The sequence below is a fragment of the Aythya marila genome, assembly GCF_965140915.1.
Source record: "Aythya marila genome assembly, chromosome: 1".
NCBI lineage: Eukaryota > Metazoa > Chordata > Aves > Anseriformes > Anatidae > Aythya > Aythya marila.
In genome coordinates this window covers 172391026-172406284 of record NC_139042.1, presented here as the reverse complement: position 1 = coordinate 172406284, position 15259 = coordinate 172391026, and the positions used below count along the sequence as shown (strand labels likewise).

The 15259-nt window shown below is 33.9% G+C and overlaps 1 protein-coding gene across 3 annotated transcripts in view; it reads left to right on the top strand.

Annotated features, from left to right (window-relative positions):
* Positions 1-14946, top strand: part of USP15 (ubiquitin specific peptidase 15) — a 71975-nt gene extending 57029 nt beyond the window's left edge. For all 3 annotated transcript variants that reach the window (XM_082755242.1, XM_082755244.1, XM_082755243.1), the window contains 14 exons: positions 3302-3475; positions 3821-3979; positions 4656-4880; positions 6806-6889; positions 6980-7074; positions 7272-7460; positions 8310-8425; positions 8546-8821; positions 9119-9189; positions 9551-9666; positions 11424-11573; positions 11972-12075; positions 12647-12735; positions 13033-14946. In XM_082755242.1, the coding sequence (XP_082611368.1) occupies positions 3302-3475; positions 3821-3979; positions 4656-4880; positions 6806-6889; positions 6980-7074; positions 7272-7460; positions 8310-8425; positions 8546-8821; positions 9119-9189; positions 9551-9666; positions 11424-11573; positions 11972-12075; positions 12647-12735; positions 13033-13218 (2034 nt within the window). In that variant the 3' untranslated portion in view covers positions 13219-14946. The remainder of the gene's footprint in view (positions 1-3301; positions 3476-3820; positions 3980-4655; positions 4881-6805; positions 6890-6979; positions 7075-7271; positions 7461-8309; positions 8426-8545; positions 8822-9118; positions 9190-9550; positions 9667-11423; positions 11574-11971; positions 12076-12646; positions 12736-13032) is intronic.
* The last annotated feature ends 313 nt before the right edge of the window (positions 14947-15259 follow it).

The window sequence follows — 15259 nt, the reverse complement described above, 5'->3', positions numbered from 1 at the left end:
CCACCACAGTAAAGCACTAAAAATAATCTTTATTGTTCAGCTTCCTGTGCTTCTTAATGCTTCCCACACACTGCCAGTTACACCTGTGCTTTCTAAACAGCAGACTCTGTATGTCATATAAATTTTTAGCTCTCCTTTTTGACTCAATAATTTAGAGTATTTATGGGCTGTTCCTGTGCACGTACATCAACAAGGACACAGTGTTGCATAATGCAGCTGATGCACAAAGTGCACGAAGCATTGTTTTGTCCAGTTGCATTGTTTGCTCTGAATTTCTTAGAGGTTGATTATGATCCTCTCATACCGATGACGTAAGTAGTTGCTATCTGCAGGTTGTTCTGCTACAGATTTTTTTTTTCCTTTTTCGAAGTAATTAATATGCAGTGTGGGACTCTTAATTCCAATATTAACCTTTGTCATGTTGAAGGCCGATACTTCTTCTGTGGCTTGTCTTATAGTTGTTGATTGGTCTTGGAGTTTCTGCATTGTTGTATTCTTTTTTTTTCCTGTGGTCACCCAGCTCAACTACTAGTTTGGGTTCAGAGAGTAAACACTTTACAGAAGATTTGTGGATTAAGTAAAGCTTATGGAGACTGGTGCCTGAAATTAAGTGCAATTCTGTTAACTTGTTAGCTCACAAAGTTTTCTGTAGTTCTACCATATTTGTTTAGCTATTGTTATTTTCTGTTATTCTTCATCCATTGGTATATGTGCTAGTTTACCTATCTCTGTGTTTTTGAAACAAAAAAAATAGGCTGAACAGAGCGTGTAAATCTGGTGATTTTGCTATCTAGTATATTGCCTTGGTTGTAATAACTCCTTTTAATTGATGCTTTCTATAGGGCTTCCTTGATACCTACAATACATTACATCAAAAGGAGAAAATAAGAATATAGGCTTCCTTTCAAATTGGCTTCTGGATGCTTTGTTTCCCCTTCTGGTGTTAATCATGACCATAAACAGGCCTCCTTTGCCAGCCTTTTCAAGAAGTAAACACGCTTGCAGTTGTTTAGCTTTGTCAATGATGTTGATACGTTATGCATCAGTGGATATGTGGCCAACTGTATTAGTTCCTTTAGGAGTTACTCTTCTAAAACTTGTGGTATCTGAGATTGTAGATAAGATGGCAGTTCTCCATCTCAGAAATTACTGCATTCAGGTAGATATTTGTGCATTCCAGTTCTTCTATTAATGTCAATTTATGTTGGAATGTGGAAGTAGTTACAAAGAAAAAGGGAAATGTACTATAGTAATCTTCCTGCCTTATATGTACAGATATAAATGAATATTCTGAGAAAGAGACAAAACTAATTTTTCAGGTGAAAAGTGGAAAAACATGTATTTGGTTTTTTTTGGTGAAACAACAAACTGCCAGCACATTAAGTGCAGTGCTTTACTAAAAATATATAGAAAAATTTGCTATTTCTGCATTATTTAGTTCCTTGTTCTGGACATTCCTCACACTAAGCTGATCAGCTGAACTGATTTGATCTCCTAAACCAGCCCAAAAGTAATCCAGACCAGAAGAAAAGTGAGGAGGAAAAATAGTTTTTTGACAGGTTAGTGAGATAAATATGTTTATTGTGCAATCAGATGGCTATCAGAACCAGCAGAGGAGAATACCAGCAGGATTTGTTGTATCACTCAGATCAAACATGCAATTTTACGTGAGCTGTAGTTTATAGTTAGTTTAGCATGGTTTGCACTGTACTGTTTCCAGGTATCTGGCAGAACTTGGAAGTCAACTCACTCATTCGGGTTGGTAGTAAAAAATAATCTGTTGAAAGCTCTGACCAATTCTCTATGGCTTTGAGAGACCAAATGTTTCTCTAACTCTTAGCAGCGTGGATCAGTTCAGAACGGATGACGTAGGTCTGTGACATCAGGGGATCTTGGGATGACTACTAACAGGAATAAAACCTCTTTGCCATTTGGCAAGAGAAAAATGAGCTTTTGTCAATGCTCTGTCCTCAAGGGCCCATAACATAAGGATATTTTTAGTAATGTTCATGGGTTGTGAAAGCCTGAGGTGATGAGGGAAATAGAGGAAGGAGTGTGAAATGGCCATGAAACTTATCTCTCTATAGCATGTATCTGGCTTTTCTTTGAAATATTTCACAAGTGTAGCAGGCAAAAAACAGAATAACTTTTTTGCCCTGCTTAATAAAGTTGTAATTCTTCCAGTCTCAATTGTTGTATCTTACACAGTAATGTATGTGAACTGAAATTTTTGTGTCCCCTCCTCCCCCCCCCTTCCCCCCCTTTTTTTTTTTTTTTTATTTTTTTTTTTACAGAAAGGCAGGTGAGACTGATGAAATATCTGATCTTTCTTAGAATCTTTAATAAAATAAAGAATGCAGAAAGCCTAATAGAAACATTGATAGAAACATTGTTTGTGGTGTTTTTTTTTCAAAATGCAAGGAGTAGCACACACAAATTCAAATTCAGTGGTTTCCTAAAATTGTAAGTGATAGTGCAGTGATTACATCCTGTTATTTCTAAGTGCTGACAGAAAATGGGAACTGGTACAGAGGATAAATGGTTATCTCAGTCTAAACTAAGGCCCTTGCTTTCCTCGAGGTACTTTTAGCAAAGAACAGCTTCATCACAAAATTTAAAGGAACGTTTCACAAAACATAAAAAAACATAGGAAGGGCTGCGCTAATTCTGATCAAGAGTCGGGTCCATTCAGCATAGTTGACTGTTCTCAACAGCGTCCATAAGCAGATGCCTAGGAGGAGAAGGAATTAGGCAAACATCCTCAAATTCGCTTCCTTCCTACCCCTGCTAAAAAGTGTTTCCAACAATTTCCAGCTCACTTTTTTTCTGAATATTGTCTATTTAGATTTAAAAAGCCCCACTGGCAGTCTTTTTCAAGTACTCTTATTGTCCCTGACACCTCGTAACTTTGTGCATTTATAACATCTTTCAGCAAGGAGTTTCATAATACTGTTATTCATTTGTCAAGAACCACCTTCTGTTTGTTTTGAACCGGGATAGAAATAGTTGTCATACTTTGCTTGGTTGGTTTACTGTATATAATAAATTCTGACATAAAGCTTTCAAGAAACATCATCCATACATGACTTGTGATGATAGCCGTAGCCAGTCTTGGTTTAAAATCATTATTTCGGGGGGGGGAGGGGACAAAGAAAAAAAATAAAGAAAAAAAATAACTTTTTACTTTCTGGCACTAAGCATTACAGTTCAAAGTACTTTTTACGACTACTTTAGCAAACTTCAAGCATTTTTTTTTTGAACTAATAAAGTCATTCTAAAGATTCTGTACTTCTATTTACAGTGTCTGAGCAACACACCTCCTCTTACAGAATATTTTCTTAATGATAAGTACCAAGAAGAGTTGAATTTTGACAATCCTTTGGGAATGCGAGGTGAAATAGCAAAATCTTATGCAGAGCTCATCAAGCAGATGTGGTCAGGAAAATACAGTTATGTTACCCCAAGAGCATTTAAGGTTAGTATGGAATTGAACCTGAATGGAAAATGTTAGGTTTGTTTCTGTAATTTAAGCATGCAAAACTTACAAAAATGTGTAATAATAAGAATTTGAAGCAATATTCAGCTGTGTATTGTCCATTCATATATTTAAATATATATCCAAGTTTCTTTTTAGCAACCAGTTAATGGTATCAATTGTCATTGTGGTTTGGTCTTTGCAAATTAGTTTTGATTTCCTGTTTCCATTGAAAAGCTTATCTTCTTAATGTTTTGTTTTTTCAACTTTATGCTGTAGCATCTCATAAGTAGCTGTTCTGTATAATAATTAAGATTCTAGAAGTATTTCTGGTTTTCTTTTTAGACACAAGTGGGACGATTTGCACCACAATTTTCTGGGTATCAGCAACAGGATTGTCAAGAACTACTGGCTTTTCTCTTGGATGGCTTACATGAGGATTTGAATCGAATTAGGAAAAAGCCTTATATTCAGTTAAAAGATGCAGATGGGAGACCGGACAAGGTAGTATTTTTGGTGCTGGACTTCTTGGTTTTAGTCAAAGCTATAAGCTGCAAGATACTTTTGCATAAGTGTGCACGGAAGGGTTGGGACATTGATGAGGAGTTGCTTTTTCTGGAAGAGACTTCAGAAAATAAGCCAAGACCTTTAAGTGGAAATCTTACTCAAGTATATACGTACACTTCTGTTTCATTTGAAGAGACATGAGAGAGGTTTTAAATGTTTTTTGTTCAATTCAGTGCTGATTTCACTTGGAAAAACAATTTCCATTCTGCTGTTCCTTTATTTTTATCTGTGTAGTATGCACTGTTCCGTCTTTAACACCCTTAGTTCAGGGAAACTCCTCTAGCATTGAGCTACAAATATACAAGTTATTTCTCTTGTAGTATGAGGAACTACAGATGAGATTTTTAGTTTTATGTTCTTTTGTCCTGCCCCAAGCATCTTGAAGTCTCTCTCAGGATTTGCGATGCCCAAAACTGAAAGGATCTCTGTCCTAGGAAAAGCATATGTCATTTAAACGATGATCTTGGTAGTATAACATACCTTACAGAGTCCTTCGGAGTAAGATTTCAATGCCTTGGTGGTAACTGAGAATGTTCTACCAATACCATTATTAGTAATTCTTACTATTCATTTGCTACTGCATATCATAACCCAAGATGTGTTTTATTTACAGGTGGTTGCTGAAGAAGCCTGGGAAAACCATTTAAAAAGAAATGATTCCATCATTGTAGATATATTTCATGGCCTTTTTAAATCCACCCTAGTCTGTCCTGAATGTGCTAAGATTTCTGTAACTTTTGATCCATTTTGTTATTTGACACTTCCATTACCCATGAAAAAAGAACGCACTTTGGAAGTTTATTTAGTTAGAATGGATCCACTAGCTAAGCCTATGCAGGTAAGCCTCTTTATGTATGAAATGCCTGATTCATGCAGCATTAACAATGAATCTGAGCTCCTTTATATTGCTAAAATTTACAAGTACAATAAGCAAATCCAACAAATCATTGGTTTTCTGGCATATGTTCTGAAATGCCACTTAGAATGTCTGAGGAAGACTATAAATATGTTCTTATATTTCTATCCATTCTAAGGAAGATACTGGTAATTTATTTATGGCTGTGTTAATATGGTTTCTTAATCTTTAAAATATATGTTTTCTTAACTTTTGATTTTAATGTTGCTATAATGGATGTATAAGTTTTAAAATATATATATACATGGACTTAATCCAGACTTAATTCCTGAGTTTATTAGCCTCAAAAGAAAAATATCAGAGGACTGGTGATGTGATTTAAAAAAAAAAAAAAAAAAAAAAAAAAAGTTAGGTTGTCCCATGCTGTCTTAATAGTCAAAATATGCTTTGACTTAACTGTCAAAGGAAAAATTTTTAGATGAGATTTCTTAATAAAATAATCTCCGTTCCCTTATTTTTTTGGAAGGATAGTATTGCACACCTAAGAATGGCATGAAAAAATGTACATAGAGTAATGGTAACAAAATAATAATGAAATGCTTCTGGCTGTAAGGAAGGATACATGAAATAAAATAATACACGTTTTAGGCAGACTTGCAAAAATGCTTTAGTGTTCTCAAAGGCAATATGAGTTAGGAAAATCAAAGGTAAAGGAGCAGATATTAACTAATGGGAGATGAGTCTGCCAGCAATTCAATAAGTTATGAGAACAGGATATATTTATTAAGGAAAAAAATGAATACATTTGGGGTGTAATCTGAATGGATTTGCACAAGCGATGCACAGTATTTGAAGATAACCCCTGTATGACATGAGATGGTAATGCAAGAATGAATAGAGATTGACTCATAAAAGTGCTCCTGAACTCATGCTCTTTCCAAACTGTAAGACTTAATGAGATACCAAATATATGCTGTATGTGTTAATTAATCACAAAGTTATAATGCCTTATTTCTAATTTTGTTTATATCTAATCAATTGTGTCTTTATTTATTATGCAAATAACTCAGCTATTTGGAGTTTCATTACCAACTGCAAGTGTACTGCACTAAGAAGCCACAGAGAAGTTTTCTCTGACTGTTAATTATCAGGTTCTGTTTCTGCAAATGAAATTATGTAGTTCAGCCATTAGCCATTGCATTCCAGGCAGAAAGTACCAAAGAAAAAGCTGTTAACACAATAGCAATCCATGTGGCACTCTCAGTAAAGGCCATTGAGATATTTTGAGAATCAGTGGCTAAGACTAGTAATCAGGAAAGAATTCCAGAGTATAACCATCCTGAGGTTGGGGGGGAGGAGGGGGAAGATATCCTGCGTTTTCCTACCAAAAATTTTTTGGCTTTGGTTTTAAGAGTACACAAAATAATGCTTCACGTTTGTTCTCTTTCCTTTCTTCTTACATTTGAAGTTTAGGACAAAATGTTTTCATAGAACAAGTTAAAATTAAAATAAATACTGGTAGTATTTTATAAACAATTTGTATTGTGTTCCAAATTAAAGAATATAGTCAATAGTGTGCATAATATTTAGGTGCCTAAATAACTTGTTGAAGTACAAGTAATTGGTGCTATTAAGCCTTCTTATGGAGAAAATAAAATCTAAAAAAGCACTTTATAGGCCAATAAAAGCATTCAAAGTGTGCAGTTTTGTGTAAGTTGTGAAGGTAACTACTATATTTCTCAGCATCTTACTGAATTTGTTAGTTGATTTAAATACTTTGTATCTTAAGTTCAAGAATGAAAGATGTGTATGAAGTATACTGAACATGTATTAAGTTTTTTGTTTTGTTTTCTCATGTATCTTTGATCTATTAGGAATTAAAGTGTTTTTTATTTTATTTTTTTTAGTACAAAGTAGTTGTTCCAAAAATTGGAAATATATTGGATCTTTGCACAGCATTGTCAGTTCTGTCAGGTGTTGCTGCAGATAAGGTGAGAATAATTTCTTATATGAAGGAACAACATTGAACACTTCAACGTATATCAGCCTGATTTAATCATACATACTCCTTTTTCTTTTAGATGATTGTTACTGATATATACAATCACAGGTTCCACAGGATATTTGCCATGGATGAAAATTTGAGTAGTATTATGGAACGTGATGACATTTATGTGTAAGTACAGATGGCATGCTTCATGACTTCTTTGCAGTTTTAGTTATTTGCATAAGATTAAAACCTAAACATAAGATAAAGACAAATCGTGGCTTTTTTTTTTTTTATCCTTTTTTAATTATGGTTTCTTCATTTTTTTTCCTGGCAATCTTTTAAATAATACTTATCCTTTGTTTGCAATTCTTTTTTCTTTTTAGGTTTGAAATTGCTATCAATAGAACAGAAGATACAGAACAAGTTATAATTCCTGTTTGCTTAAGGGAAAAGTGCAGGCACACCAGCTACAGCCATAGTGGTTCTTCACTGTTTGGTCAACCTTTTCTCATAGCAGTGCCTAGAAACAACACTGAAGATAAACTGTATAACTTGCTGCTGCTAAGAATGTGGTAAGGTTATTGTTTAAAGAAAAACACAAAAGAAAAAAACACAGAAGAAAAATGCTAATAGTTAGAATCAGTAGGTACCTATTTTTACATGCATTGCTAACAGATTGATTAGATTTCAGTAATTTTTTTTATTTGTTTTCTGCTATATGTATTAAATCTCAAATTTTAGCCACTTAAGATATGAATTAGTGTGGATTTTAATTTGTTTTTTTTTTGTTAGCTTGACCTCATCCAAAAATTGAGAGGTAGGTGGAGAGTTGATCTGTATTTGTCAGTTTACAGAAGTAATTCATATCCGTTAGGTCTTGGTAAAACAGTAGTGTTTTGTCAGTTAGCCTGCTGTGGTTACGCCTCCTGTATCTACTATACAAGTTTCTGTATTAGTTGATATTGTAAAACTGTATGGTAGGCACTCTTTCAAACTAAACTGGACTAAGTGGCATTAAATTGAATAAATTAGTTCTATAACGTCCAATTGAAATCTGTGCTTTATTTTCTGTTGATGTAACTTTCCCCCATTATGAACCCATATATTCCTTATTTTAAAAATATAGTTAGTTAACAGTTAAAGAGATTGTTACTCATCAGATTAAAACTGATAGAAGAATCAAGTTTTATAAAATAACTGCTAAAAATGTGAGATCATAGACCAACAGAAGTTCAGATGTGCTTGTAGCAATAGACATGTTAGGCAGTAGGTTTATTTATTCTGACTGAATTAGACAGGATTTCAGGAGTACAGTTCATTATAAAGGACTTGCTGTTACCATTTAACTCTCTGGCTTGAACAATATAAGTATTTCAAAAAATCTATTGAATCTAAGTGTTGCTTTCATTTGTTATTTTTAGCCGATATGTAAAAACATGCACTGAAAGTGAAGACACTGAAGGATCCCTACATTGCTGTAAGGACCATGGTATCAATGGTAATGGCCCAAATGGAATACATGAAGAAGGTTCTCCAAGTAAGACTGAATATCTAAACTTGTACAGTGTTTTTTGTTTGATTTAAAATTGAAGTTAATTATGCATTGTCTTTCAATTACTGCTATTCTGCCTCATTTCTCCCTCCTCAATTGTTTCAGGTGAAATGGAGACAGATGAACAAGATGATGAATCCAGCCAGGATCAAGAACTTCCTTCAGAGAATGAAAACAGCCAGTCAGAAGACTCAGTTGGAGGTGACAATGACTCTGAAAATGGATTATGTACTGAGGATACTTGCAAAGGTCAACCACTCACGGGACACAAAAAGCGATTGTTTACATTCCAGTTCAATAATTTAGGCAATACTGACATAAATTACATCAAAGATGATACCAGGCATATTAGATTTGATGACAGGCAACCTAGGCTTGACGGTAAGTCACAGGGAACAGGTTGGGTAACATTTGATTCTGATGCTTTTTTCTCACATCACAGAACAATGTTTCATTCTCTCTGTATGCTATTTGATAAACCTTTTAAGAGAAAATTCTGTATAAATAATTTGTTCTTGTAATTAACTCTTAGAAATGCAGAAATTGTCTATACATCAGTTTTTCATCTTTAATTCATGTCAGCTTTGTTTAAGTCATTTTGAGTGTTTGCCCAAAGTTGATAAAATCTCATGTAAAACAAGAAGTAAAATTAAAATAAAACATGTTTTTTAATCTTAGAAAGATCTTTCCTTGCTTTGGATTGGGATCCCGAACTGAAGAAGAGATACTTTGATGATAGTGCAGCAGAGGTAAGCTTCTCATGTTGCTCCCCTTTCCAGCACTAATAAAATTTAAATGTGAAAGATACAACTTACTTCATGTGGCATAGAGATAGTAAAACTCTTCAAAAGAAGCATCTAAGGTTTTTGTGTTATTGATAGTAAATGTTACCATAAATAAACTTCATTTACACATGTAAGTAATTACCAAATCTGAGGTTTACTAATTCAGAAATAAATATGAAACTGTGAAAACTGCTTTTGCTTGAATGGTTTCTGATCAGTTTTTCCATATATAGGAGCTATGTAGTTACTGTTCATAGTAAGACTACATCACTAAAATGAGTTTTGTTTCATTTGTTCTCTTAACTCAAGAAATACTTCTCTTTAGGATTTTGAAAAACATGAGAGTGTGGAATATAAGCCTCCCAAAAAGCCTTTTGTGAAATTAAAAGATTGCATTGAGCTGTTCACAACAAAGGAAAAACTAGGTGCTGAAGACCCATGGTAAGGAGAAAACATTAAAATTGTCCCATTCTGTGGTTTGTGTTTCTCAAATTTATTCAAAAACAATTATCACAAATACCTAGTTGGTTTTTTATGGTCTTTTTGAATCTTTCCATGTATTAAATTCCAAGCATGGTTATACTCAAAAATAATATTCTATATTAATTCACTGTATAACTAAAAGTTGTCACTGTATATGGAAGATAATGTTTGTATAGGAGATGATTATTAGAATTAGAAGGAAAGGTGAGATCCACAAGATATCATAGTCTGTGAAATGTGATCCACAGTGAATTAATAAATACTGTGCCTGTGGATTAAAAAAGTATTATTTTCTGAGATGAGAAAGGTTGGTGCATACTAGAGGTCTTTTTATGCAAATATATAAATTGTTTTGCACAAAGTATGAAATAGGGATGTGCTTAACAGGCTTAAAGAATGGGGGGTGTCTGTAATCAGTAGAACATCTCAAATTCATGTTCTGATCATATGCCATTAACTTTTTGGTAGAGACTGTTGTTGTGATTCATGGTTGTTCCAAATTCTGAATTGGAGGGATATTGGAATATTTACAATTATAGGATGCTTCCATAAGATCATCCTTCCCCAGGATTGTTCTAACAGTTAAGAGTCCTCCTCAACACCTGAAGCTCAGAATTTGGTTTGAAAAGAGGGTCTGCCACTTTTGTGGATTTGTTTTGGAGAATTCCAAATGTTTTTAACCAGAGATCCTCCTTTATTTGGGCAGGGGAGAAGGCTGACTTAAAACTTCTCATTTTTTCTAGGTTGAGTAGATTATACAACACTGGACAAGCTATTTGAGATACCATATAGCTCAAGTACCATGAAGTGCTTCCATTTTTGCAACATGTTTTAAGTAGAGTGTTGGAAATTAAAAATAAAATAAAATACTGGTGCTGCTGAAGTGGAACAGCTGCTTCTAGATACGTTTCACAAGAAGTTATTCATCACATTTTTTTCTTCATTTGTCTGGTCTTCCCAGGTCTCATCACTCCTAATATTTGTATTGCAGATATTCTCAGACAAATGAGAACACAGTCACAGCCTTCCCTTACAGTTAGTGCAATGCAGTCTTTTGCAGCCCTTCCTAATTAAGGGCTCACCTTCTTTTCCTAGATCTTTACTTGTTAGACACCAAGAAGTAGATCATATACATAGGCAGCTTTACAGAAGAGTTGTTTTCATGCATGGTTCTTACTTGCTTTCTTCCTTGAGCCTTAGTTCTTAAAAGATTCAAGTATTCAAGTAGGGAGCAGAAACATCTGTTATAAGTCACAGCCTTTTTAGCACTTGCCTAATTAGAGAATAAATGTAGAGAGCTTTTGCAGGTTACAGTAGTCATTTTAGTGGTGAGGGGGATAGGATGGGAGATGGATGGATTTGAAAATTGAAACGTGGAAGAACCACAGTTGCCTGTTAATTATGGACTCTCTTATAGTGAGTTTTCTTGACCTTTTGTCTTAATGTGAGAAAACTGCTTTAAGTAAAGACTACAGAGACTACTATAGGAGAAGAGATTGCTGTAGTGGGGGGTGCTGCTAATGTGTTCTAAACGCTGTCAAGCTTCACTGTAAGCCTTCTTGCACAGCAGTATCTCATGTTTTAAAGTAGAAGCAGTATCGGTGTGTGTAAGCTTTTGCTCATTCAGTTCCTCCCATGTTGCTGGCTTCCTCTATGGCAATGTATTGAACATATATAATGACTGCAGTTATTTAATTAGTATGTTTTTCTTTTAGGTATTGTCCAAACTGTAAAGAACATCAGCAAGCTACCAAAAAGTTAGACTTGTGGTCACTTCCCCCAGTACTGGTAGTTCATTTGAAGCGCTTTTCCTACAGCAGATACATGAGGGACAAGTTGGACACATTGGTTGACTTTCCAATAAAGTAAGAAACCTAAGTGTTTTGATGCTAGAAGGGTAACAGCATGAGGAGGACATATGTTTAATCCAACAATTGTGCAGAATGTTTTTGTGCTCAGCTTCCACGCATGGATCCAGTAACTACTGATGATAAAATACTTGTAGATGAAAAGCATGAATTTTATAAAAATACAATTAGAGTAGATAAGTATGGAGAGCTCTACCAAGCATTTGGGTAAGATTACTGGTTCTGGTTCCATTCTTCAGACTGAGAGAGATGCACTGTCAGTATAGTGTGATATATGCAAGCTTTGTGGAAAATATAAAGTAAAGGGCTTTACTTAAGACCACTAAAATGCAAAATGGATAAATATATAGATAGATAACTAGTATTAATTTATTTTTGTTTGTGTTTTTTAACAGTGACTTGGACATGTCAGAGTTCCTTATTAATCCAAATGCAGGGCCTTGCCGCTACAACTTGATTGCTGTCTCCAACCACTATGGAGGAATGGGAGGAGGGCATTGTAAGTTATTTCAAGTATAATCATTTTACGTAGCAACTTTTTATGTTTATTTAAGTATCGATCATTTTCAGTCAATGGCATTTTTTAATGATTGAGGGATAGTTTTTTCATTACCTTGAAATATTTTCACAGGTGTTCTAATAAAAAAACTGTATGAAATGAGCTTTCAAGGATAATTGTAGTTCTTTTATGCTTCTAGTTATTGATATTGTGAAAAGAGAAGGGTTAGGAGCTTCATAAGAACTACTGTAGTCAGACAATTTATTTTGTCTTACTCATCTGTATTTTTGTACATTGTACATCTCCTTGAAAGGAGAGAGAAAAATGAAGAAGTGACTGAGGATTTTTATTTCAACCATCCTTTCTCTATATACATTCTCTTTAGAAGGGGAATGTTATTGGTCAAGTGTTATTTAAAAGAATATTAGAAGTGTGAAAGTGTAGATTTTCTAATAGTGATAACAGATTTTTAGTAGTCAGAAGTCGTTTAACAATTACAAACTGTAGCAACTGATTGCAGTAAATCTAAGAAGGAAAAAATTCCCTAAACATTGCACTTCTGTTGTTCTAGATACTGCTTTTGCAAAAAATAAAGATGACGGAAAATGGTACTACTTTGATGACAGTAGTGTGTCAACTGCATGTGAGGACCAAATAGTGGCAAGTACCTTTCATTTTTCTGAAACTGACACTGTTGATGATACTAACTTGAGGGAAGAAAAGCGAAGTGTTAGTCATGAACCTTGCAGTAAATTTGTAGGGAGTAGTTTGTCTCATTTTAAAGGACCATGCAAAATAACAATTGTTTGCTTCAACATGCAAAAATAACCTATTGTGAAAGCTTTGTTTTTCTATATGATTTTACCTTATGGGCTTAGAAGGAAAAAAGAAAAAAGGTCTGATTTTAAATGTTTTGTCTGGAATCTCATCAGCATATTATACTCTTCTCTTTTACAGTCCAAAGCAGCATATGTGCTTTTCTACCAGAGACAGGACACAATCAGTGGAACTGGCTTTTTTCCTCTTGACCGGGAAACTAAACAAGGTGCTTCAGCTGCCACAGGCATCCCATTAGAAAGTGATGAAGACAGCAATGAAAATGATAATGATATAGAAAATGAAAATTGTATGCACACTAATTAATGGAAGAACTAGAAGCCATAAAAGAGACTTTCTTACTGGGGATACCTATTGAAAGAGTGAAATTGCCCAACAAATTAAAAATAAAAATCTGAGATGGGGAATTTCAGATAACAGAATGTAAATCTTTATTACATTTTAACATGTGCAGTACTTGAAGTGAAACAATAAAACCTTTAACAGAAATTGTCTCTAATGCATTTAGTCTTGTATTCACAAGCTATATATAGGAAATCACAAATAAACCCCTTTTAAGTTTTCTGCTGCTGTTCTGATGGATTATGTTTTCTTTTGTTTTGGATGTGAGTTAATAACTAAAATGTTAAATCTGTGGACTTCTGACATTTATTTTCTTAGTACTGCAAGAATACTACTGCCAAGTCTAGTTCCTAGATGAATACATTCATGTACCTTAGGCTGTCACACAGACTACGAGTAAAAATGTCATAAATATATAAGCAGTAGTTTTCTTGAAACATCAAATTTTTGTTTCTCCCTAAAAATTAATATTTTTTTTTGAAATTCGATCATGATAGAAGAAATAGCTTGAAAAGGTGTTTTAACCTTTTGTGATATAGTTGAGCATCCAGAATTTTACGTTCACCTTACTGCTGCTGTGGAACAGGTTCTGGATGTCATGCTGCATTAACAAAAAGATTTTCAATTAAATGTAAGTATCCTTTGTTGCTTGTTGGAATCTACGCTGCAGACATAATTCCTGTTATCTTGCTTATAAGATATGCATAATTTTAATCTGATGTCAGTCCAAAATTTAAAATTGTGCTGTAAGTTCTCTCCCCAGTTTTCATAGTCTGACAGCTTGCAAACTACTCTGTAATAGGGTCAGATTTAATAGTATTCTGTATCAATAGTAATGACTGTGCATCGGGCTTAGGTGAGATTTTTTTTCAATATAACCTGCCTTTAAATTGTTAATGAACAAATTGGTTTTAAAGGTAGGCCTGTTGATTTTCTGTGTGTGTTCCTGATGGAATTCACCATAGCCTTACAGCATACCTGAAAAGGTAACTCATTATAATAAGAGAATTGGCATTTGCATGTTCAAGTCAGAACCTGTACAGTATATAAGGCATAAAAACTTCAAATTGGATTTTAGTTGACTATGTTCAGGGGTCCAGGATGCCAAAATAAGTGTGACAGTTTGAAACTTTTTTTTTTAATTTGCTGCTTTCCCGTTGATCTAGTTGGAAGAATGTATTGTTGATTTGTATACAATACTGCCTTTGAGAGGAACCCTTAACTGCAGGGGCACATTTCACATATCTACTACCTGGAGAATCGCTTTGTGTCCCACTGTTTAAACAGATAATTAAAAAAAAAATAAAAAGCAAAAAGTATGATGTTCTTCACTTGAACTAATCAAATACAATAGGTTATAAATTGTGTATTGTAAATAAAAGTTCACTCTGTGAGTGCACATTTTGGTAAATTATTTATTTATGTTAGCATTAAAAAGTTTAAAAAATTGCATTTGACCAGGATATAAATGAGGTATGTTGGACATGGCTTTGCTTTATACCTTGATATTAAAACTGGTGTTTCATCCTGGTATTTTAAAGCTGCTTTGAGTTTTTTTTTTTTTTCTTAATGTAAACTAACCTCCTGCATGACAGAGGTTAAAATTTTGTCTGCACTTGAGTTCACTTGGGTTTACATTTGAAATGCGCATGTTTATTTATACAGATTTCAATAAAGCTATTCAAGGCCTTACTTAGTCTTTCAGTTTCTTACAAAAACTTTTACCACAGTATTTGTGTAGTGGGCAGTCTTTGTCTAATCAGAAGATTTCTGTTATCATCGGTTACAAAATGGCTATTTAACTACCAACACAGAATAAGATTAATAGCATTTCCATGAGATAGTATGTGTAAAACATTCTCTTCTGTCATCTGGTTCTAAAAAGCATTTATAAGGCAAAAAAATGTGATAAAATGAAAGAATACTGTAATAATTATCAAGTGGGAAAGATATTAACTATTAACCCTGAATTAGTTTGTGGATTGAGGTAATATATATAAGATAA